This window comes from Lissotriton vulgaris, chromosome 1_1 (assembly GCF_964263255.1).
Source record: "Lissotriton vulgaris chromosome 1_1, aLisVul1.2, whole genome shotgun sequence".
Classification (NCBI taxonomy): Eukaryota; Metazoa; Chordata; class Amphibia; order Caudata; family Salamandridae; genus Lissotriton; species Lissotriton vulgaris.
This window is the reverse complement of record NC_141685.1, coordinates 408,733,051-408,758,610: the sequence shown is the minus strand read 5'-3', so window position 1 is coordinate 408,758,610 and position 25,560 is coordinate 408,733,051. Positions and strand designations below refer to the sequence as shown.

General features: G+C 50.0%; 1 protein-coding gene across 3 annotated transcripts in view; it reads left to right on the top strand.

Annotated features, from left to right (window-relative positions):
* The window catches only part of USP24 (ubiquitin specific peptidase 24), a 1,909,144-nt gene that overhangs the window by 1,545,942 nt on the left and 337,642 nt on the right, over nt 1–25,560 (top strand). For all 3 annotated transcript variants that reach the window (XM_086952711.1, XM_086952716.1, XM_086952707.1), the window contains exon 56: nt 4,019–4,135. In XM_086952711.1, coding sequence (XP_086808837.1) covers nt 4,019–4,135 — 117 coding nt within the window. The remainder of the gene's footprint in view (nt 1–4,018; nt 4,136–25,560) is intronic.

The following is a 25,560-nucleotide window of genomic DNA, read 5'->3' as shown; positions in this document are numbered from 1 at the left end:
TTGATAAAGCAATACCAAAGATAGCATTTAACCGCGAGGATTATAATGCACTTAAGAGTATATGGTATGCGATATCATGGAACAGCTATTAGGACTTGGTTCCGCAAGCTGCAGACAGGCTCAGCTCATGCCAGAGCACCATCTCACACGATTCCAAGCACTCTGCCTTCAGGATTGTCAAGGCCTGCCATAGGAGTGACTGATAGGAATCTGTGTGTCCATTTTAGGGTTAGGTATAGGTATACTACACCTACAGCAAAGGGTGATTACACGACTTTGCCCCAGCTGTCAAATTTAGGAGGCCAGCCAGGGGTGGCATAATACATGCTTCAGCCCCTGGTAGGCCCTGGGTACACCCATGCCCTGAGTTACAGGGTCTGATAGGGTGGCCCAGTACCAATTGGTAGATGCACCTAGGGTACATGTGGTAATTTAGAAAGAGAACAGCCAGGCTGTGGGTCTGATTGGCAGGCCCACAGCCAGAGAAAGTCGTAAACCAGTGAAACAAAAGCAAAAAATCTGGGTGATCATAGGATTGCAGACCCTACTCTCCTACAGCCACCTCCTGACAACGGCCGACCTTCTGCACCTGCTGGGGTTCTCAATCAATGTGCCGAAGTCACACCTGTGTTCCTCTCAGAAGCTCCTCTTCATCGGAGCGGTTCTGGATTCGGCGCAGTTTCGGGTTTATCCTCCCGAACAGCGGGTTCGGGATATTCAGGCTCTGATTCCGCATCCGTCACTTTCAGCCTTTATCCCGAGTCTCGTCAGGTTGACGCTGCGTCTTCTGGGGCTGATGGCCTCCCGCATCCTTCTGGTGCATCACGCCAGGTGGCGATTGCGGGCTCTGCAGTGGGACCTGAAGTGTCAGTGGGCCCAGCATCAGGGCAACCTGTCAGACCACGTCCTGATCTCGGAGGGCACTGGGAGACAGTTGCAGTGGTGGCTCACGGACCGCGATTGGTTCAGCGGCAGATGTCTCTCCCTACTCCGACCGGAGCACTTAGTAGTGACGGATGCATCCCTCCTGGGATGGGGGGGCAACATGGGAGAGCGGGAGATCAGAGGTCTCTGGTCTCTTGCGGAGTCTCGGCTCCAAATCCACCTTCTGGAGCTGCAGGCAATCCGGCTAGCACTGAAAGCCTTCCTTCCCTCTGTCCGCAGGTGTTCACGAACAACACCACTGCCATGTGGTACTGCAACAAACAGGGTAGGGTGGGGTCGTGGACCCTTTGTCAGGAGGCTCGTCTCTGGCAATGGCTGGAACACCAGGACGTGTAAACCAATCTAATGTCATTTCACAAAATTCCAGATAGTAATAGGTCACAATCTGACATCCCTCATTATTTTTCAATTGGTAGATTACAAATTGATCTGGCTTCGATTGATGGCCATCACAGAAACGGAGGCCTGCTGGGGTCAGCAGACCACTGTGTCGGCGATCGCTTATAGGAAACTCGGCAGAGTAAAAAAAAAAATAGTAAAACTTTTTAAAAGTTCGTGACAGAGCAGACAATGGTCCCCTGGACCACTGACTCCTCCGCAGTAGACATTTTACTTTTTAGGTCTCGCCTAGACGTAAGCAAAGCGAAGCTTTGCTGTCTAGGGAGACAACTAATGTCGCCGCTTTCCGGGGAATGTGGACTGCAGACTGTGACGAGCCTGTCCTCCTGGGAATTGCAGCTCGTGAGCGCGCACGTCGCGTCGCCCTGCCTGATATTCGCATTCACACAAAGGCTCCCGCACGCATGCGCACATACACACACTGCATACACACACACGCACCCCCCTTTAACAGGCACACGCGCAGACAGACACACGCACGCACAGACACACTACAACAGACACACGCGCACACCCCACCCCCACTCACCCCTCCTCCTCCGCAACACACTCACCTGTTCTGGCGGACCGGGACTCGATCAGGAGCCTACCACAGACACACGCGCACACCCCACCCCCACTCACCCCTCCTCCTCCACTCACCCCTCCTCCTCCGCAACACACTCACCTGTTCTGGCGGACCGGGACTCGATCAGGAGCCCTCGGGGCTCCTCGGACAGTGGCTTCTCTCTCGCGCCGCGATGGGGGCCGGACTTCCAGTTGGGGCCGGCGGGAACTTGAAGAAACTCCCTGGGCTGCGGTGGTGAATAGAAATTCAGCTGCGTGCATGTGCTCAATCAGTGGAAAACTTCGAAGCAGAATGAAAGAAAATCATTGGCACGTGGAGCCGTAAGTTAATTATTGCCATACGGACCTTGCATCTCATAGACATGTCGAACCACAGCAAACTCATTGTGAAGCCGAGAGGGCTACGCAACGTACAGCGGAAGAATAGAAACGTAATGATTCGAGGCGCGCTTAATTAAAAAGAAACTCGATCGTATTGTTCAACAGTAACAGAAAGCAAAAAGTATGAGACGAGAGGTTTTCGGTAATGTATAGTGCATTACTAAGTTCTGCGTCATTGTGCAACAAATGATGCGCGGCACAGTAGGGTAACTCACTGGCATTTGGCCGAATGTATGGACTTTATTTATACGGGGAACAACAAAACAAACATAGCGCACTAACAAGAGCCGAAATTAAGTAATATGTGGCACGTGGTGAAACTGTGACGTGGTACAATTAGAGGGAACAATCCAGGTGTGGACATGACACAAGAATTGATCTGTGGCAGGATAGAAAAGACTCAGGGATGAGGTAGACAGGAAGAGGAACTCTTTCATATGTGGCAGGCACAGCGCAAAAAAAGATGCGGTGTATATGTGGCAGAATACGTGCTACTCCTTTATACAGAGGGCACTTGAAGAAGCCTCATCAATTTGTCACGAGTGAAAGTTTCATTACTCCGGAATTATCGGAGTAATTCTGGTAATTTCTTGTTACTCTTTTGACGTGAAATTACTGAAAATTGTGTGATTACGCCTGCTTGCGTAATTCTGATTAAAAATCCCACCAAAAAACATTCCGAGCAGCAGCTGTTACTTGCTGCTTATATTAGTGTACTGTTACATTAAGTGCTATTTTCCTATCGCAAAATTCAATGTTTCAAGTTTTATTACAAATGTCACAAAAAGATGTTAATATTTCACTTCTGTTCTTGGATGTTCGTCACAATAAAATACACTAAACATAATGTTCACAAAAGTTATTTACAAAAGTTTAAGCTATTGCCATTATAAATTAGAATCACTTTTAAGTATTAATTATTCAAAAGAAATAAAAGCCATTTTTATTTGTAATATCAAAACATGTAAGTCACGTAAATACAAAACATGTTGCATTACCAATGCTATAAGTGTCACATTTGTGAAAGTTATAACTATTGGCATTGTAAATGACAAAGCTATTAATTATGTTATTTAAAAAAAAACACATAAATAAAAAATTTGTCATTTACCATACCAATAGCTCCAACTTTCCTAAGGCGAGACCTATTGCATTGCAAATGCTTGTTCTTTTTTCTTTTAAACATTCACCAAGGGAAAGGGTTACCAACTGAACTTACGGTTCACTAACTTTCCAATGGTTTGCGACCGCTATGTCAGTCGTAAATCAGTGGTACACGTTGATAATCACGATTTGGAAGGAATGCCTACAGCGTGCAACTACCAAAAAGCGATTCCTCATCCATTTCTAAATTAATTTAGGAGTCTGTAAAAAGTTACCAACTCCTAAAGCCAGTTTACTATGTTGCAAAAAGCATTTTTTGGGGCGCAGACTCCAAATCAGAGGATTTGTGACCACAAAAATTCTTTGTGCATCTGGCCCTGGGTTCTTGAAGATAAGAAGCTAAATATGCAGCCATGTACATTCATGGGAGAGCAAATGACATGAAAATGAGAGCTTGGGACCAGGGCAAATGTTGGCGTCTAGGAATTTTGCTTCCTGGCATATTAAGATTGTGTTTCAGTTTTTAGATCTAGCTGTTTAATATAGAAGGTACGTTTGTGCATAGTTGTATTAAACCTTTGTTTGTTGACATGCATTCTAAATAATGTTTTTTGCCTTCCAGTTAAAAAGTATTCATCAGTTATTGGAGGTGCTTCTTAGTTTGTTGGATAAAGATGTTCCAGAAAACTGCAAGAATTGTGCTCAGTACTTCTTCCTCTTCAGCAATTTCGTAAATAAGGTAAATATATAAAATCACTTTAAAAAACAGCAGTGTCTCTAAACTAATTGAGCAGCAAATTATGGCAGATACAAGAAAAAAGGTGGAGCGGTTTTAGTTGAATAATATGGAGTAAAAGTAAACAAGTTGGTTACTGTGTCTTTTTGTTGTCATTTATACTCCTGTAAAACAGACCAAGACAAGCCAGAAATGTCATTGTATTTTTTGAAATTGTAGAAGGAAAAAGATTTTGATGAATTCTAATGTACTAGCACTGTTACCATTAATGGGGCCATGGGTAGAAATATGCTACTTCTGGTGGCGAATTGGTTGCCACTGAGCAGCACCACAGCCCAAAGGCAAGACGGAATGCATGTATTCTGGACCTTTGTCTTAAACCTTTATAGCCAAGTTCAATTAGGAGACAACAAACTATTTTAAAATAATTGCAACCTCTTAAATATAGAGGACTAGGTAACCTAAATTGCAAAGGCTAACTCTTTGAAACTCCACTTCCTGCCCATTGGAGGGTTAGGTCCTCCCCTAACTCCTGCTCCACTCTACAGAGAAGAAGCAATCAGGGTGATTTTGGGAAACAAGGGAGGAAGGGAGACTAGGGCTTATCTTAGACACTCAAACCAATAGCCGAAGAGCACTGACAATCTATATGTTGCATGATTGTTTTGTTCTAGTGAGGTGCCAGTTTCATGTAAGTTAATAAGGCGGGGTTTGCCTTTTTTAATGACTAAAATTACTGGCATTACTCCTAGGCATTGACTCAGACTTGTAATTACTGGCAGTAAAAAGAGTCCATGGTGGTGATAAAGAGCACAGTGATAGTGTTATTTGAACTAGCATATTTTTGGAATCTAAGGCAAAAGTGAAATCCTAAAGAAGCGTAGTGCCTCTTATTTGGCTCTTTTGGTCTATTTTAGTTACTATTGAAGTAGGTCATTCAAATAAAAGTGAACTTGAAACAACTGAGCCATTATGCAAGGAGCCGAACCAGCCTCTGCAGAGTTGTATATATTCTAGGGACGGAACTTACCTCTGTGTTATGAATCGGGCCGTTTGCAGGAAAATAACTGATGAGTACTTGAAAGAACAACCCAGTTCCAGTTGAACCGCTTACTGTACAAAAATACTTCATGGTGAACATTGTCACAGAATGTGGAAAGATACAGTAATATTCAGCTGGTCTAATCAACTATACACTGAGAATAGGGTCCTGTGGCTTTATCTTGGCAACAACCAATATGGAACAATAATCTAACTAGTAGCTTTGGGGCAACTTGTAGAATGGAATGGAACTTGCAGCATTTTAGATAGATTAAGTATTGCAGTTTTTATACAATAAAATCTAGTTCAGTGACCAAATCTTTTACCACCCTTGATCTTCCTGTCCTTTCACTGCTTCACCAACATGGCAGTTTTCCATTACTTATTTTCTTCATCGCAGCCTTTTCACCAAGCTTTACTCAACAGTAAACCTTTGCGGTTAGTGAGGGAGAGGTTGGAACTGTTGTGGTTTCTTCTAAGGCCAGCTACTCTGGTCTTTGCATTACTTTAGTGTCTGCTTACTTGAGGCTACAACCCAGGGGTACCAACGATGCAGCCCGCCCCTTGATACCATTTGGACTGCTACAGCTGGATATGGATTCAGCTCTTTCTCAATCAGAGGAGATTTGGCATCCAGCAAGGACCTAAAAACAAAGCTACAGACATGTTCAAGCAATCAATTAACATTTGTATAGCGCATCAACCCTAAGGGTATCTGGACGCTGTGGGGGCGTTGTCTCAGTCGGAAAGCCAGTTCTTGAGTTTCTTTCTGAAGTCCACCCGTGAGGGTGCAGTTTGAAGATGGTGGGACAGGTCTTTTCATGTCTTGGCGACGGTGGAGGAGGAGGAGTGGCTTACCTTCAGCTGCGATTGATGCGGGCTTGTGCGCACAGGCTAGTGAGGAGGAGCGTATGTGTCTCACGAGTAGATGAAAGTTCAGTTGGTGGCTGATGTAGACCTGTCCTTGATTGTGTAGAGCTTTGTAGGCGTGAGTGAGAATCTTGAACTGGCATCCATTCCGGATGGGGAGCCAGTAAACGGTTCTGAGGTGGGGGGTGATATGGGTCCAATTGGGGAGGCCCAGGATGAGTCTGGCTGCAGCATTCTGTATGATCTGGAGTCTTCTGTGGAGCTGGGTGGAGATGCTAGGTGGAGAGGGTGTTGCCGTAGTTGAGGCTGCTAGTGATGAGGGCCTAGGTGATTGTCTTTCTGGTGTTGACTGGGATCCATCTAAAAATTCTGCGGAGCATGCGAAGTGTGTGGAAGCAGTAGGATGCGACTGCATTGATTTGGCAGTTCATGGTACGTTTGCTGTCGAGGACAATGCCTAGGTTGCGGGCATTGTGTGGGAGTGGATGTTGGTCCGAGTTCTGCTGACCACCAGCTTTGGTCCCATATGGCAGTGTTCTACCCAAATATCAGTACTTCTGTCTTGTTGGAGTTGTGTTTAAGGCATTTGTCTCATGTCCAGTTGGTTACATTAGACATGGCGTTGCAGAAGTTGGTTCTGGTGGTGGAGGGGTCTTTGGTGAGTATGAGTTGAGTGTTGTCTGCGTAGGATTTTGAGGCCATAGGATCTGACGATGTCTGTGAGGTGGTGGTCATGAAGATGTTGAACAAGGTGGGGCTGAGGGATTATCCTTGGAGGACACCACATTTGATGTCCTATGGTTTGGAGGTGAAGGGAGGCAGCCCGATGCTCTGTGCGTCCAGTAAGGAAGTAGGCCATCTACTTGAGGGCGTTTTGCTGTATGCCGATGTTGTAGAGTCTGTTGATGAGGGTGTGATGGCATAAAGTGTTGAACGCTGCAGAGAGGTTGAGGAAGGTCAGGGCCATAGTTTCTCTGCAGTTTGTTGCCTCCGGCCTCAATCAGCAAGGGCTCAATGCTGTTGTTGGCACGAAATCCTGATTGGGAAGTGTCAAGTAGGTGGTTTTGTTGCAGGTATTCTGTGAGATGTTGGTTGATGGCCTTCTCGAATACTTTGGTAGGATTAGTGAGCAAGATTGGTCTATATGTTTGAGTTCCCTAGGGCGGCGTGTTTCTTTAGCAGGGGTCCGACCTCTGCGTGTTTCTATCTGTCCAGGAAGGCTGCTGTGGTGATGGAGCTGTTGATGATGCTGGTGAGTTACTAACTTACTGGGTTGGTTCCAAGGTTGAAAAGACAATGGGGCCAGGGTCAGTTGGTGCCACTGAGTGGATGGTTGACATGATGGCCGAGGTGGTCTGAGTGGTGAGCAGCGGCCAAGTGGTGATCAATCGGCTAGTGTGCACTAGTTGGTCGAGGTTGTTGAGGGCAGTGAGTTGGCGGGCGAAGTTGTTGTAGATGGTAGTGATCTTGCTGTGGAAGTAGTCCGCGAGGGTGCTGCAGAGTTCTTGGGAGTGGTTGATTGTGTTCTCTGTGGCTGCCAGGTTGGAGAATCCCTTGACTATTTTGAGTTCTTTCGTGTGATTGGCCACTGTGTTAATGTGGGATGTGAAGTCTGCTTGTAGGAAAGTGCACTTTTTGGCATGTTTACCCCCACTTTTTGCTTGGTATCTGGTGGAACTTTGACTGAAAGTGTCCTGGGTTCCTGCTAACCAGGTCTCCAGTGCCTGTGTTCTGTCCGTAAACTGTAGCATTGTTCCACAATTGGCACCACTTTAGGCTCCATGTAAGTCCCTAGCAAATGGTACCTCTGGTACCAAGGGAATTGGGACTAAAGAGAGTCCCTTAGGGCTGTAGCATGAATTGTGCCACCCTAAGGGACCCCTCACCAAGCACATGCAAATGGCCATTGTCTTGGTGCAGAGAAAAGTAGAGTCGATAATGCATATATTCCTGTGTGCCATACCTGTAAAACACAACGTGGTATAGGTAAGTCACCCCTGCAGCAGGCCTTTCAGCCCTAAGGCAGGGTGCACTGTACCCCATGTGTGGGCATATCTGCTTGAGCGGATGTGTCCCTGTGATATCGGTGTCAATTCTTAGATATCACAAGTCCAAATCCAAATGAAAGCCAGAACGAGTACATGGGCTGGATGCTCATGATTAAGAGTTCCCCTGCTACATGATGTCTTCTCTGTAACCCCAGATGTGTAGTACCAAGCATTTTGTATTAATCAACCCACAGGGATGCCTATGATGGATTTGTTCATGACTGCACCTAGAGGGCACCTTAGAGGATCCCCCTGAAAACCTACTGACTACCAGTGTGTTGACTGACAGGTCTTGACCAGATAGCCACCACAGAGGAGTTGCTGACCTCCTGAGATGGAGCCTTCGCTCTCAGAGATCAGAAACAAAGCCAGCTCTGGGCTGAGGTGTTTACACCTCTTCCACACAGGATTTACTTTTCAGGGCGGGAAACTTCAAAGGCTCTGCCACCTTTGTTATGCTACCCCGGTCTCTCCAGATAATGGAGATGCCTGGCCCCACTTTTGTCACTAAAACAGATGGGAAAACTAGTAAGATTAGGAGGTGTTTCCAATTCCAAGGCAGCACCACTGCTAAGGTGGACTAGCTGATGTGGACACCACCTTTTCAGATCCCTTCATCTTGTTTCGAAATGAATTAGGATTCTAAGTTCAGGGCTATACCCACTTCCCACAGGAAGTGGTCATATAGCGAAGAAGTAGACACCATAAATTTAGGTAGCCCATTAGCTACTACCTACTCAATCTTAACTCCCCTAAATTAAGTAAACTGATAGAGACCTCTAGCCACAGATTCCTTACCTTTGAACTTTCCCAGGCGTCACACTGGATCCGGAAGATTTTTTTGAGCAGTACCTCTGCACGACAATAGGTTGTGACGTTGGTGACGTCTTCTCAGTCATCGTGATGTCTGCACCGTCTATAATGGCTTCACCTCGGCGCACTGATCTAATTTCTTTTCTTTCCACACCAGCCAGAGCAGATTCGGTGAAGAGAGCTACCCTTGTCATTTTTTGACGGACTTTTTTTTAACTTTTTGTCGAAATTTTTTCATTGGTGTGTAGACCTCAGGATTCAAACCATGCGGCACCTGTCACTGCACCATGTTAGTCACGGATCCCCACCTTGTGTGTCTTTGGTGTCTGAAGTGTGACCATGACCTGAAGTCGTGGTCCGACTGCTGGGCCATGAATCCTAAAGCTTTTAGGTAGTGGTCCCTAAAGCTGCTTGCGGCCCAACGTCAGGTGCCTCGGAGGTCCACTCAGAAGTCTCATTTGTGTTCCTGGTCTTGGTCGAGAGGAAGTTCCGAGCACTGCTCCGGGGGCTGCAAGCCTTCATCGTCTCATTCAAAGTCCTCGAAGCGTACTTAGACTTCACCCCGTTAGTCACTCGACGGAGGAATCTCATTGTTCAAGGCCTCGTTATTTGGAGCATTTGCCTGGGTCCGCTCCGCATTTCCCTCCCTTTCCAGTACCGAAAACGACCCTGCCCTGTTGAAAGAATTTTATGATGCCATGTGCGCCATATTTGGGCAGCCTGACCCTGCTGGTGTGCATTCAGACACCTGCGGACTCAGCGGAAGGAGTTCCATTGGGTTCCGCCCTGGCGGCTCTGGTGCCCATGGCTCCTCATGGATCTGTCCCCAGAGCCAGACGCGGCCAGTCGCACCTCCTTGACGTTCCCTGATGCTGCATTCTGATTCCAAGATTTCCGACACTGCCGGCCATATCTGACCGAGACTTCTTGGCGTCAGGCCGGATCCAGAAACCTTTGCTGAGCAATACTCCTTGTGCGCCCGCATCAGGTGACTACATTCGGCTCTATTTGATGGCGACTGTTATGATGTTGCGGTGCCTATATAGGTGCCACCCAGGAGCTCGTTTTTTCTTAGCGCACTAGTTAAGCGCTGACCCGGGAAGAGCTACTCCTCTGCTGTTTTTTGGCACATTTTTTCTTGTCTTTTGTTGATTTAAAAAATATCTACTACATGTGTGAGGGACAGATTTCAAGCTGTGCGGTGCCTGCCACCACATAATGTCGGTCAAAAATCAACACCTCACAATCAAAGAACAACATGTGGGTTTGCAAATTGGTCTGCACATCTCTTGACATACTAACTCTAGATAGGAACTTTCAAATCAATTAGTACGAGGTGCTCAAAATGGCGTTTTTAATACCCACCCACCAGGGTATTTTAATCTCTAGACCTATGGGGTCTGGAACTATAGTTAGTCGCAATACACCAGAGCACACTCAATCACTATATCTATAATCCAATAGGTAATTCGGCACACAGAAGAGGAAGTTCTTCCTCATGGTGTGTTTCCAATAAATCCTTAAGCCAATGTCCTTTCAAAAATACTTCAACTACACTCCCGAATCAGGTCTTTTGACTTTTATTTCCAAAAAAAGCGAAGAAGCAGCAGCAGCCGACGCGCGTTTCGCCCGCAGGGCTTTTTCAAGGCTCAAGAGACTTTTCCTGTCGATAATAATGGGGTTGCTGTTGAGTAAGCACCCAATTTGTTTATAGGAATTCTTCCAGGTAGAGTGAATACCAATATAATGGCAGGCAGTATTGAACCCCTGATGGTACAAGCAGCAATATATTCAAATTTAAACTTTTGGAAGCTCCCTCACGACCCTGAGGCACGCGACCCTCGATAATCCTGTATGGATTTCCTGGACCTTGATGTTTCGTATACCCGATTCTCGACTAGACATCTAGTCGAGAATCGGGTATACGAAACAGGACTTCCAGGATACATGATTACGGACTTATCAAGGTCCAGGAAATCCTTACAGGATTATCGAGGGTCGCGTGCTGGGCAGAGTGATGTTCGAGACTACCCCTCTCTCCATACCTCCTACATGCAATAGATTGACGGAGGATCACCTAGCCTTGCTTCAAGAGGAAGTCACAACTCTCTTAGCCATAGAGTTCTGGTGCTAGAAATATGCTGTGATTGCTAATACTGCAACTTTCTGGTCCCCCTAAAAGTATGGATGACTTTGTCCTATCCTCAATCTGAGAGCCCTCAACTGCTTCCTCAGAAAAGAGAAGTTCAAAATGCTCACTCCTGCTCAGGTTGTGTCTGCCCTGGACCTGGGAGACTAGATGGTAGCATTGAATTTGCAGGACACCTATTTCTATAGTCTCGTCCTGCCTGCTCATCGTCACTACCTGCTGTTTACGGTGGGCCACAAGCACTTTCAGGTTACCTTGCTCCCCTTCCGCCTCACCAGTGCCCTTCGGGTGTTCACCAAAGTGATGGCAGTAGTGCAGCTCATGTGCAGAGATCCGGGGTTTTACTCTCCTGCGATCTCGATGACTGGCTGTTGAAGGTGGGCTCAACCCAGGCAGTCGTCTCCCGCCTCCAGACTACAGCATACCTCCTGCATTCGCCGGGGATCACTATCAACATGCCGAAGTCGCGCCTGTCCTCCCGAACTGCAAGTCCAGGTTATTCAGGCTATGATACCAATGTTTCAGTCTCTATCCAGGATTTCGGTGAGACTGACTCTGAGGCTGCTGGCCTGATGGCTGCCTGCTAATGAATCATTCCAGATGGCACATGCGGGCTCTGCAGTGGGACCTGAAGTTCCAATGTGTGCGGTATTAGAGGAATTCTTCCTACCTTGTCCAGATCGCCAAGGAAACTGCGCAAGATCTGGAGTGGTGGCTGACAAACCCTAAATGGGTCACTGGCCGACTCCTTTTCCTTCCCAACCCGGATCTTACAGTGGTCATAGATGCGTCACTTCTGGGATGGAGTGGCCCTCTGGGGTAGGTGGAGATCAGAGGCCTCTGGTCTCCAGCGTAAGCCGGGCTCCATATCAACCTGTTTGAGCTGACTGGCACTGAAACCCTTCTTACCACTTTTCAAACGAAGGCTGGTTAAGTGTTCACAGACAAAATCACCACCATGTGGTACTACAATAAACAAGGCAGTTGGGGTTGTGGACTCTTTGTCAGGAGGCCCTGAATCTCTGGACTTGGCTGGAACAACAGGGCATGTCTCTGGTGGTTCAACACTTGGCTGGTTTCCTGAACATCCGGGCAGATGAACTCAGCTGTTGGCGCCTAGCGTGTCACGAATGGCATCTCCAGCCAGAGATGTTGAAAGGACTCTTTCAGCGGTGGGGAGAGCCATGGTTAGATATGTTTGCCATCAAGAACGCACAATGTCAGCAGTTTTGCGCTATGGAGTTTCCAAGGCAGCACAGATTCCTTAACTTAGAGTCTCTCCCCAGGTGTCAGACTGGATCCAGAAAATCTTTTTTCACAGCAATACCTCTGCACGCTTCGCCCGTCTCCGTCCTGACGTCGTCCACGGAAGTGACGTCAATGGAGGCATATATGCCCCCTCCCGGCATGCTGACGTCAGTTCTTCTTCTTTTCCACGTCCTAATGCGTATCCAGGAAAGGGATACCTCTCGCCCGTTTTTCTTATCTTCAGGCCTTCTCGATGCCTTTTTGCGTCCAGGAACAGTGTGTAAGATGCCTGCGTGCTTTATTCCGTGCCGGTCCTGATCGCAACATATGTCAGTGACGGACCCTCATGAAATCTGTATGTCGTGCTTGGGCGAGCACCACGACTTCGTGAAGTGCAACGCTTGCCGCGAGCTGCGGCCGAAATCCCTTCGAGAAAGCTGCATGAAGCTGCTGTCTGCCCGGATTTCCTTAATGGACATCTTGCGACACCGATCTCCTTCTCCAGCAAAGACGTTCACGCGGCGCCTGTTCTCATAGGAGGACGTTCCTGTTCGGGGCAGGTCCCGGGACTGTTGCTGTCATTCGCCTACCTCAGGTAAGCACAAACGGAGGTCACGGAAGTCATCAGCTTCGTGTTGACCTTGTCGGGGCCTGCGGCTACCGGTCATTGCTGTACTCTGGCCCCCAGGAGTCGTGCCCTGCATATCCTCCGTTTCCAGGTGCTGGGGCGACTCAACCTAATATGGAGGACTACTGCAGGGCCCTGCAGTCCTTTCTTGCTTTGCCCCCCCTGGGGCGCCTTCAGGCACCACAGTGGGGGTTGGGACTCAGGTTATGACTCCGCCGGCGGGTTTACCCATCTGCACCGACCGAGTGCCCTGACTACTCTGGAGTCGCGGCACCGTCTGGACACAGCCCGGAGGGACATCCCACGATGACTAGCCTTTCCACAGCGCCGTTCACAGCCTTCCGATGCTCGCTGGATGTGGCTGCGGCGGGGTGCACAACACCGCTTCGGCACACTCTCTCCTCACAGGTTTCCACCTCTGGAGATGTTGAGTCGCTGCAAGTACAACTCTGGCCATTCACTGGCTTCCCGGAGGTTGTCGACACCAGCTCGACTCAGCCAGTCAAGGCCTTTCGGAGGTCATCGATGCCAGCTTGACTCGGCCGGTCGAGGCCTTTTCGGAGGTCGTCGACGCCGGCTCGACTCCGCCAGTATAGGCCTTTCCAGAGGGCGACGATGCCGATAGAGGTCACCTCGACACCATTTAACACCGGTACCATCTCCGGCTTTATTGGTGGAGGGTGTGGTCCCAGGGGATTCCCCACCCCCTGAGTCACTTCACCGCTCTTCGGAGCGGGCACCAGTGGGGTATTTTCAGGCTGAATGGTTTGTATCAGTCCAAACAACCCTTATGGTGATTGGTTGTAAGTCAACCTTATAGACCAGCTATCCTAATGGTAGCATGAACAAAGCAGTCTTAGGCTAAACTCTTTTGGCATGTTAAGCCAGCTGTTTTACCACATATAACCCCTTGAATACCAAATGAAAGGACACCACACAGGTAGTTATGAAAATAAACAAAATATTTATTAACTAAAAAACCCCTCTGAACTCTTTATGAGATCAGAGGGCTAAGCACATGACAAGACTCTTAGGAGAAATACGTTAAGTCGCACAAGTTACAATGTTGCCCTAGGGGCGCAACAAACCATATACTAAACATGTGGTATAAGGAAGTCGATAGAAGGAATGGAGCTGTCCAGAGGCTGTAGGATCGCTGGGACTGCACTATCCTAACTTTAGGTAAGTAATAGGAGGCCCACGGAACGCGTGTGCAGAGTGTGAACTCACCCGCGAGATGCGTAACAACGTCTATGGACAGTACAGTTCAAGATAAAGGTGAGTACGGACTATCCTGACTAGGTAGGACTAAAATAACTGTGAAACTGGACACTAGGAGAGTCAATCTACCCTTGAGAACCAAAATGCTCTTGTTACCTAACCCACGGGCTGCGTGTGCATAGGTGCAAAGTCGTGTCGGGTTTCTGCGTTGAAGTCTATGGAGCCTGAAAGAAAAGATGCTGCAGGCGACCAGGAGGAAGATGTCCGGTGTGATCCAAGGGTGGATCAGGAATGCCGAAGACCTGAAAGCAGAGGGGACAATGTTCAAAGTCACTAGCCAGTGACTGGAGTGGAACCAGGAAGGAACCAGATGCTGTCGTCGCGATCAGGTGAAGAGTGGACGATTGACTCTGCAGCCACGTGGACCAGGAGGTGTCTTCGACGACCAGGATGGAGGCACGAGCTGTCCCACGCAGGCTGTCGCTGTCGGAGGTGTTGGTTCCGGATTCTGCGTCAACAGGCCTTGGCAAAAGCAACCCACGCGGTGAGTGGAAAAGACGTCTGGTGCGGACCAGGAGGGTCCGGGGAGTAGGAGAGTAGGGTCTGCAATCCTATGATCACCCAGAATTTTTGCTTTTGTTTCACTGGTTTACGACTTTCTCTGGCTGTGGGCCTGCCAATCAGACCCACAGCCTGGCTGTTCTCTCACTAAATTGACATGTGTACCTTAGGTGCATTACCCAATTGGTACTGTGCCACCTTATCAAACCCTGTAACTCAGGGCATAGGTGTACCCAGGGCCTACCAGGGGCTGAAGCATGTATTATGCCACCCCTGGATGGCCATCTAAATCTGACACAACTGGCTGCACGACAGCTGGGGCAAGGTGGTGTAATCACCCTTTGCTTTAGATATAGTATACCTATATCTAACCCTAAAAATGGACCCGCAGATTCCTATCAGTCACTCCTATGGCATGCCTTGACAATCCTGAAGGCAGAGTGCTTGGAATAGTGTGAGATGGTGCTCTGGCATGAGCTGAGCCCGTTGGCAGCTTGCGGAACCAAGTCCTAATAGCCGTTCCATGATAAAGCATACCATATACTCTTAAGTGCATTATAATCCTCGCGGTTAAATGCTATCTTTGGTATCGCTTTATCAAAACATGTCATGTGTCATACGAATTGGAATACTAACCCCTCGCCAATTCTGGCGACGGGGTTAGCATTCCACCCTTCTAGAGGGACACGACATGTATGTAGCTGTGAACCCCGGTTAAAGTTAACTGAAGCCTCAGCTCCACAAAATGGATGCTGCCACCAGAGACACGAGTCTGACCTCCTGCTGCTGGGAGTCCTTCCAGCGAGGAGAGCTTGGACAAAGGGTTTCCTGTCAGGGGCGGTGCTAGCACCATCCCAGACAGGGTTTTGTGTATCCTGGGTAGGCAGGGCTTTACAGGAAGGTGACTGCAAGTGGCACCCCAGTGCTCACTACGCATCAGCCGGCTAGAACCAGTTCCAGGGGCACACCAGCCCCTGGCCTGGGGAAAGTCCGGCATGGGAGAGGGGTGTAACCACCCCCCTTCCTGGTCCCACCCCTAGGGCTGGACCTAGTCGCGTACCCACCCCTTTCTTTAGGATAAAGGCAGGAGCGGGGACCCTTCCAAATTAGATCATCTTTGAATCAAGAAACTACTTTCTACGAAAGAAACTCTCGACTTCTTCTCAAGATTTCTCCCTTGTGGCTAAGGAGTAGTCACCCTGCATCCGCAGGCACCATCTAAGAACTCTGCGGTGTGCTGCACGTCCTTCCTCAAGAATCCGACCGACCAGCACGACGAGACCCGGCTTCCCTGGCACCTCTGACCTCTACCTACCTCTACAGCTAAGCTGAGAACCGTAGGTGCGACGAGACCTCGAGGGACCGGCCATCATCAGAACTGCACAACTTCGATCCAGCACGACCGCCGAGGGATCCTCTGGTGAGTGCTTTGGGGTCCGAGAAGCCCCGACCCTGAGCAGCTCCAGCACCGAAGTCCAGCCCCCCAGCATCTCCACGATCTGCGTGGGGCCCTTCTGCTTTTTGCTGCTCACCGCGTTGTCTGGCTACTAGCCCGCTGGCTTGTGGCCTCCCCGACGACGATCAATGACGACAACACTGCTGGTCTGGTTGCTCCAGACTGGCTCTTGCTCCCTTCCAAAAGAGGAGCACCCCGAACCCTCCTGGTCCACTCCAGACGCCATTTTAGGTCCACCGCGTGGGCTTGAATTTGCCAAGACTTGTTGCCTCAATCCTGGGTCCAGCGACGTCGACAGCATCAACCATCGTGGGACAGCTCGCACCTGCATCCTGGTCGCCGACACCGCCTCCTGGTCCGTGAGACTGCAGAGCCCAGCGTCGCCCACTCACCTAGTCGAGGTGCCTACCATCCGGTGCCCTCCTGGTGCCATCTGATCACTGGCTAGTGGTCACGAACTATGTCCCCTCTGCTTTCAGGTGTCATCTATCTTCGATCCAGGCTTGGATCACTTCGAACTATCTTCACTGGTCGCCTGCCAGCAACTTCTTTCTTCAGGTTCCTGGTCCGTCAACGAGGATTCCCGACGTCTTTTGAGACCTATGCAGCTGCAGCCCCTGGGCTAGGTAACTTCGGCATTTCGGTGCCCCAGCATAGCCTCACTATCCAAGGGTCCAGAGTCACTGTGGTTTTCGACCTACCTTATCGGGTTCGCCCGAGAACACTAACTTTGTCTTTACTAGCTCCCATAGACTTTGTCCCGCATCCCGCGTGAGAGTGCACACTCTGCACCGAGTCCCCTAGGCCTCCTACTAGTAATCTGAAGGTTCAGTAACGTAGTCCTAGCGATTCCAAAGCCTATTAGTACAGTACTTACCTGCTAGTAATTTCGCATTCCACTTCCATAGTATATGGTTTTCCGTGCCCCTCGGGCATTTGTGTAAATTGTGCAACTTAAAGTATTTTCGTAAGAGTTTTGTTGTGTGCTTAGTACCCTGTCCTCATAAAGAGAACAGGGCTGTTGTGATCTAAATAAATACACTGTTTATTTTCATAACACTTGTGTGGTGTCCTTTCACTTGGTGTTCAAGGGGTATATGTGATGGTATAACAGCTGGCTTAACACGCCCTCTAGAGGTTCGAGGCATGTGGGCTGCTGAATTCATATCTGTGCATAGATCGCCGCCTAGGGTTGGGTCCGGATGATTGCACATTGTTGTCCTGGAAGAGTCTTCGAAGTATCACGAGATAGGTGGCTCCTCCCCTGGACTACAGTGCGCATGGGCATCGCCTCCATCCCCAGATTGTTTTTTTCCGCCATTGGGTTCGGATGTGTTTCGGTTCCCTCTGTCGGGACCGATAGTTGTTTAAGTTTCTACTTGAGACCAAAAGGTCTTTAGGCTGGGCGTCGGTATGGTTTTCGTTCGGGTTTGTCTTACTTCTCAGCTCCGAACGCTTCCTGCTCCTCCGCGTGCTGTCGGCGCGGACGGGCCTACTCGACGCTCCAAATTACTGAACATGGAACGGACTCCGTTCAAGAGGTGCCCGGTGTGCACCTCCAAGTATTCACACCTCTTCGTGCACCCTGTGTGCAACAAGTGTTTATCACCAGACCATGACGAGGCCAGGTGTATGGCCTGTTCGAAGTTCCGGTGCAAGAAGACCCTAAAGCATCGTCGGGCCGCTCGACTCCAGGCCCAGTTGTCGGCACCCCCGGCGCCCCCGCCGGACAACATCTTTGAAGAATTTGAAGGAGACGACAATGTCTTTCAGGTTTCGGACTCTAGCCTTGCGTCGGAGGGAGATGACTACGACGCGGGAGATGAGGAGTTTGATGAAGCCGGCGACGAGGTAGGGGACGACGATGGGGCCATTGCCACCGTGGGGGATAGCTCGGAGGAAGAGCACCCTCAAACTGACTCAGGGGTCAACCCCCAACATACGGCCCAGGTCGAGGGATCGCCTTCGGGCCTTACCCAAGACCTTGCTAATAGTCCAGCAGCCCCGCCTCTCGGCCCGGCCACGGACATTTCGGATGCGCCACTCCCGTTAAAGAAAACGAAAGTGAAGCCATCTGGATCCACACCATCGGTTTCGAAACCGAAAGTGAAAGCTCCACTGGTGGGACAGAAGGCTCTGGAGGCGTCAACATCTAAGAAACTAAAAATGGCCGACTTGAAGAGCCACGCCAAGATGGCCGACCCCAAAGCCTCGGGGTCGGCGCCGAAGGCAAAGACGGCCGACGCGGCTGCGTCAGCGCCGAAGATGGTCGAGGTCGATGACCCGAAAAAGGCTCCGAAAAAGCGTCAAGGCGATCCCAAAGCTCCGGCTGCGCCGGCTCCGGCCGTCGGGGCCAAGGATGGCACGGTGTCGGCTCCGAAGACGCTGCCTCCAGCGGAGCCCTCTCCAACCTTGACGAAAAAGGTCGCGGAGTCCCTGCAACGGATTCGGAAGGACGCTGTGGTTCCCGAACCGGAGGGCGTGAAGCCGAAGACCGCATCGAAGCCGGCAAAGGTGCAAACGCCTATCCGCTACACCCTGCCGCCAAAGTCGACGCCGAAAGCCTTCGCTCCGAAGCAGGGGGCGGACGTGCCCTCGAAGGCGATGTCGACGTCCAAAGCGTCATTGGTGGTGTCGAAGCTTCATCATCGACGCCAATACTGGGAAATTGTCCCTCCTCAAACGGAAAATCACCACAGAGCCGGTGTTGGAACATTTTCGGATTCCTCTTAAAAACAAGAAGGACTCGACGGGCGCTTCGGCCCCTATGGAGCCTTCGTCTCCCAAGCACGTAGAACGTTCTCCAACGCGTTCCAACGCGGGGGAGGGTGACGATGAAGAGGAGGTCGAGTACAACTATCCGGCGCACTCTGATCCGGAGGAGGAACATGAGCCTTGGTCGGCCGGAGCCGACCCAGACGACCCACAATCGGGTCAGGAACCGCAGCTCTTTGCGGCAAAGACCTCACCGACGGAGGACTCTGCAGCCTTCAACGCCTTGATTGAGAGGGCCGCAGCTAACCATGATGTCGAGCTCCACTCAGATCCTGTGGATGTGGATTTTTTGTTTGACACTTTCTCAGTTGCCGAGAAGTCAGTCAAGACATTGCCAATGCTCAAAGGAGTGCTAAAGTACGCGCCGGAGGTCTTCAAGGAGCCCACCCGGGCGCGTGTCATCAATCCTCGAATTGACAAAAAGTATAAGGCAGCGCCCTCGGATCCAACATACATCAAGGGACACTTGCCACTGGACTCTTTGGTTGTATCCAACGCTCGGAAGAGGGTGAATTCACAGACCACTGGTGACGCTCCTCCCCCAGACAAAGAGTCGAAAATATTTGAGGCCTCAGGGAAAAGGATTGCTGCGCAGGCAGCTAACATTTGGCGCATTTCAAACACGCAGGCCCTACTTGCACGCTACGATAGGGCTCACTATGACACCCTAGAGACACTGTTGCAGCACTTACCTGACCAGTACAAGGAGGCTGGGGAGATGTTAATTCAGGAGGGCAAGCTAATCACTAACGCTTCCATCAAATGTGCGCTAGATGTGGCTGATACTGCCTCCAGGGCAATCAACACTAGTGTGTTGTTAAGAAGACATGCATGGCTTCGGATATTAGGCTTTAAACCGGATATACAAACAACCATACTGAACCAAACAGTTAATCCTGACCACCTGTTTGGCCCCGAGGTGGATGCGACACTTGAAAAAATGAAAAAAGACACAGTCACTGCCAAGTCTATGGGGGCCCTCCAATCTCAGCAGTTTCGGGGTGGTTCCTTTCGCCGCTCCAACACCAGAGGCACCTCAAGGGGTCAGGCATCGCAATCCACACAGTACTATAAGGGCAATACCCAGACCTCATACACCAACAAGGGTAGAGGTGGCTACAGAGGCAACAACGTCAAGGGCAGGGGACGTGGAAACAATAGCTCCAGGTCCACCACCGCCAACAAGCAGTGACGTCTTGTCACTGCCCCCCGACCACACAACACCGGTCGGGGGGAGACTCCAGCAGTTCCTGCCCGCGTGGAAATCCATCACCACGGACAGGTGGGTCAGATCTCTTATCCAGTACGGTTACTGTCTGGAACTTACTTCCACTCCACCAAACATACCTCCAAGAAGCCGTCCTATGTCCGGCGAGCACTTGCACTTGTTGCAGCAGGAGGTCACAGTCATGCTGCAAAAAGGGGCAATAGAGCTCGTTCCACTGCAAGAAAGGGGAACAGGGGTTTACTCCCTGTATTTTCTAATCCCCAAAAAGGACGGATCCCTCAGGCCCATCCTGGACCTCAGGCCCCTCAACTGGTATATTCTCTCAGAGCACTTCCATATGCTCACGTTACAGCAGGTACTCCCTCTGCTTCAACAGGGGGACTTCCTGGCTACGTTGGATCTAAAAGATGCATACTTTCATATCCCCCTGCATCCTTCCCACAGGAAGTATCTCAGATTCACAATCCTAGACCAGCACTACCAGTTCAGGGTTCTGCCGTTCGGGGTCACCACAGCGCCAAGAGTCTTTACAAAGTGCCTGGCGACTGTGGCGGCGCATCTACGACGCCAGAACGTCCACGTCTATCCTTATCTGGACGACTGGCTCATTCAGGCAAAAACAGAACAGCAGTGCGCCGACCACGTGTCCCGCACCATTCATCTCCTGCACGATCTGGGATTCTCGCTGAACTATCCAAAATCCCATCTCCAACCCGCCCATGTACGGCAGTATCTGGGCGTGACAATAAACACACTGGCAGCCACTGCGCAGCCAAACTCAGTGAGAATCGCCAGTATCCAAACGCTGATCCAACGATTCAGACCTCAGCACTCGCTTCCAGCGAAGGTGTTCATGCAGTTGATAGGCATGATGGCCTCCTGCATCTCCATCGTCCCGCACGCGAGATTACATATGCGTCCGCTTCAGGAGTGCCTAGCACGTCAGTGGACTCAGGCTCATGGGCAACTGACGGACCTAGTGTTGGTGAGCAGTCGGGCGTTCAACTCTCTGCATTGGTGGAATCCATAAAACCTTTGCAAGGGCCGACCGTTCCAGGAGCCTGTGCCACAGATTATCCTGACAACGGACGCTTCTCTCCAGGGATGGGGGGCGCATGTACTCCATTACACGGTGCAGGGACAATGGACACTACAGCAGAGGAAGATGCACATCAACGTTCTGGAACTGATGGCAATCTTCATGGCCTTAAAGGCATTCAAAGTACATCTGTGCAACAAGGTCGTGTTGATCCGGACGGACAACATGACGGCCATGTACTACATTCAGAAGCAGGGGGGAACACACTCTCCGCAGCTGTCTCATCTGGCTCAGAGCATGTGGAAGTGGGCCATTCAGAGGAACATCTTCCTCATGGCGGAGCATCTCCCGGGCAAAGACAACCAGATGGCGGACCTGCTCAGCAGGCACAGCCACCAAATGCACGAGTGGGAGATACATCCATCAGTACTCCAACCGTACTTCCAAAGGTGGGGTCATCCAGAGATAGACCTGTTCGCCACAAAGGAGAACGCAAAATGCCAAAGCTTCGCCGCCAGGTTCCCACACCCGCAATCGCAGGGCAATGCGATGTGGATGAACTGGTCAGGCAGATTTGCGTACGCTTTTCCCCCAGCACCTCTGATACCGCTGGTGGCACGCAAACTCAGGCAGCACTCGATGACTCTCATCCTGGTTGCTCCAACGTGGGCTCGCCAACCATGGTACACCACGTTTCTGGAACTCTCCGTGGTACCGCATCAAAGGCTTCATCTCACTCCCAGCCTTCTGACGCAGAGCCATGGCGACATTCAGCACCCAGATCCGCAACAGCTCAACCTGGCGATCTGGCTCCTGAAGTCCTAGAGTTTGGCTACCTCAATCTTCCCCCCGATTGCATGGACATCATTCGGGAGGCAAGGAAGCCCACTACTCGAGCTTGTTACGCGGCCAAATGGAAGCGGTTTGTCATATACTGTGCAAACCACGATATTGACCCACTGGACGCTTCCATTCAAAACATTATTTGCTACCTGTTCCACCTGTACCAATGCAATTTGGCGTACTCTTCCATCCGCATTCATTTGTCTGCGATGGCAGCATACCTTCAGAATAGGCAACACCTATCACTTTTTAAGGTCCCTGCTATCAAGGCTTTTCTGGAAGGACTCAAGAGTCATTCCACCACAGACACCACCAGCTCCGGAATGGAACCTCAATGTGGTTCTTACAAGGCTGATGGGTCCTCCCTTTGAGCCACTGCACTCTTGTGAGCTTCAGTTTCTAACTTGGAAGGTTGCTTTCTTAGTAGCAATTACATCGCTACGGAGGGTTAGCGAGTTGCAGGCGCTCACCATCCAAGAACCTTTCTTCCAAGTACACGCTAACAGGGTGGTGCTCCGCACTAACCCTAATCTCTTACCCAAGGTTGTATCTCAATTCCACATAAACCAGACAATTGAGTTACCAGTGTTTTTTCAAAACCCAGAATCACTGGCGGAGCGGATGCTCCACACCCTTGATGTTAAAAGAGCCTTGATGTACTACGTTGACAGGACTAAAGATTTTCGTAAGACCAAGCAACTCTTTGTTGCATTTGCCTCACACCACAAGGGAAACGCTATCTCCAAAGCTGGGATCGCTAGGTGGATCGTGAAATGCATTCAGATCTGTTACGCTAAAGCTAAACGCACTCTCACAATTTCACCAAGAGCCCACTCCACCAGAAAGATGGGGGCCTCTATGGCTTTCCTAGGTAACATTCCCTTAGAAGATATTTGTAGAGCAGCCACATGGTCTACCACACATACTTTCACTAAACATTACTGTGTAGACGTGCACTCTAAACAGCAGGCAGCTGTTGGTCAGGCTGTTCTCAAAACACTTTTTCAAACTGCTGCAGCTGGCACGGGCGGCCGCCGCTAATGGAGGGACTGCTATGTATTCTATGCACAGATATGAATTCAGCAGCCCACATGCCTCGAACTGCAAATGCTACTTACCAGTATGCATCTGTTCTTGGCATGTAGGGCTGCTGACATTCATATTTTCATGCTCTTAGCATGGGCATCACTCACATACTTCACTCCATCTCTGCCAATGGCTAAAAACAATCTGGGGATGGAGGCGATGCCCATGCGCACTGTAGTCCAGGGGAGGAGCCACCTATCTCGTGATACTTCGAAGACTCTTCCAGGACAACAATGTGCAATCATCCGGACCCAACACTAGGCGGCGATCTATGCACAGATATGAATGTCAGCAGCCCTACATGCCAAGAACAGATGCATACTGGTAAGTAGCATTTGCATTTAGTCCGAAGACTGCTCGTATCCACGCTACTAGGATAGCTGGTCTATAAGGTTGACTTACAACCAATCACCATAAGGGTTGTTTGGACTGATACATAGTGATCACTAGAATAGTGAACACTGCATATCAGGACAACTTCTCACACGGGGTACTTCTCTTTTGGAAGAAAGCAAGGGCCAATCTGGAGCAACCAGACCAGCGGTGTTGATGTCGTTGATCGTCGTCTAGGAGGCCACTAGCCAGCCGGCAAGTGACCAGACAACGAGTCGAGCAGCAAACAGGTAGAAGGGCCCCGCGCAGATCTCGTGGATGCTGGAGGGCTGGTCTTCGGTGCAGGAGCTGCTCGGGGCTGGGGCTTCTCAATCCCCAAAGCACTTCGTCGAGGTTACTTCAGAAGTCGTGCTGGAAGCGAAGTGCAGTTTCTCCAAGATGGCCGGTCCGACGTGTCTCGTCGCACCCAAGGATCTCAGCTGTGCTGCAGATGTGAGTTGAGGTCGGAGAGGTCTGAGAATCCGGGTCTCGTCGGGCTCTGAAGTCTGGATCTTCGTGGGAAGACGACAAAGTGAAGCCGCTGGACGCTTGATGGTGCCTGCTTGTGCAGGGTGGACACTCCTTGCCCACAAGGGAGATTTCTTCAGTCTTCTGTGTAGAAAGTCGAAGTCCAGAGTTTCTTCTTGTAGAATTTCAGTTCAGGATTAATCTGATTTGGAATGGGACCAGCTCCTACCTTTATCCTGCTAAAGGGGGCTGCACTATCACTAGGTCCCTCCTATGGGTGGGACCAGGAAGGGGGGTATCCTTTGTCCGGTCTCGCGCCAGAGCTGGGGCTGGAGTGCCCCAGCAACTGGTTTGAACCGGTGTATACACAGGGCACCTTGTGTGCCCCAGGCATGTCTCATTCCTTTCAGCCCTGTCCTACCTAATACACAAAATCCTGTCTGGGGGGTGCGATCACCTCCCAAGGCAGGAAACCCTTTGTCCAAGCCTCCCTCGCTGGAAGGACTCCCAGCAGCAGGAGGTCAGACTTGTGTCTGTGGTGGCAGCATCCATTTTGTGATGCTGAGGCTCGAGTTAACTTTAACCGGGGTTCACAGTTAGGTACATGTCATGTCCCTCTAGAAGGGTGGAATGCTACCCCCGTCGCCAGAATTGGCGAGGGGGTAGTATTCCAATTTGTAGGACACCTTACTCGACATGTTTTGATAATGCTATGCCAAAGTTAGCAATAACCGTGAGGTTATAATGCACTTAAGAGTATATGGTATAGCGTTATTATGGAAACAGCTAAAGGACTTGGTTCGGAAAGCTGTAGACAGGCTCAGCTCATGCCAGAGCACTATCTCACATAATTCCAAGCACTCTGCCTCCAGGATTGTTAAGTGACTTATAGAAGTATATGTGTCCATTTTAGGTTTAGATATAGGTATACTATATCTAAAGCAAAGGGTGATTACACCACCTTGCCCCAGCTGATTGATCAGCCAGTTGTGTCAGATTTGGATGGCCAGCCAGGGGTGGCATAATACATGCTGCAGCCCCTGGTAGTCCTTGGGTTCACTTATGCCCTGGGTACCTATGGTACACTGTACAAGGACTTACAAGAGTGACCCAATACCAATTGGTAAATGCACCTAAAGTACATGGATGTCAATATAGAGAGATAACAGCTAGGCTGTGGGTCTGATTAGCAGGCCCACAGCCAGGGAAAATCGTAAACCAGTGAAGCAAAAAGCAAAAATCTGGGGGGACCATAGCATTGCAGACCCTACTCTCCTACAGTCGGCGTCGTGGGCGCCGTGATGATGTCGTCGGAGTACTTAGACGCGCCTCCGCGTGTGGAAAATTGATTTGTATTACTAAACATTATCTGCGCCATCTTGCCCTTTTTTCAATGCCACACTTTTGTCGCACACGGCAGCCATTTTAGATGCCTTGGTCAGACCCTCTCTCTGCACGCCGCCGATCACCAGCGCGGCTCCCCACCCTCGCAAGCATTTCCCCCACGCACTGGTCACCCCCGCTCTCTCTCTCTCATGCATGGGCCATAAACCCCCTCCATCTGCACTGCTCTTCCCTGAGA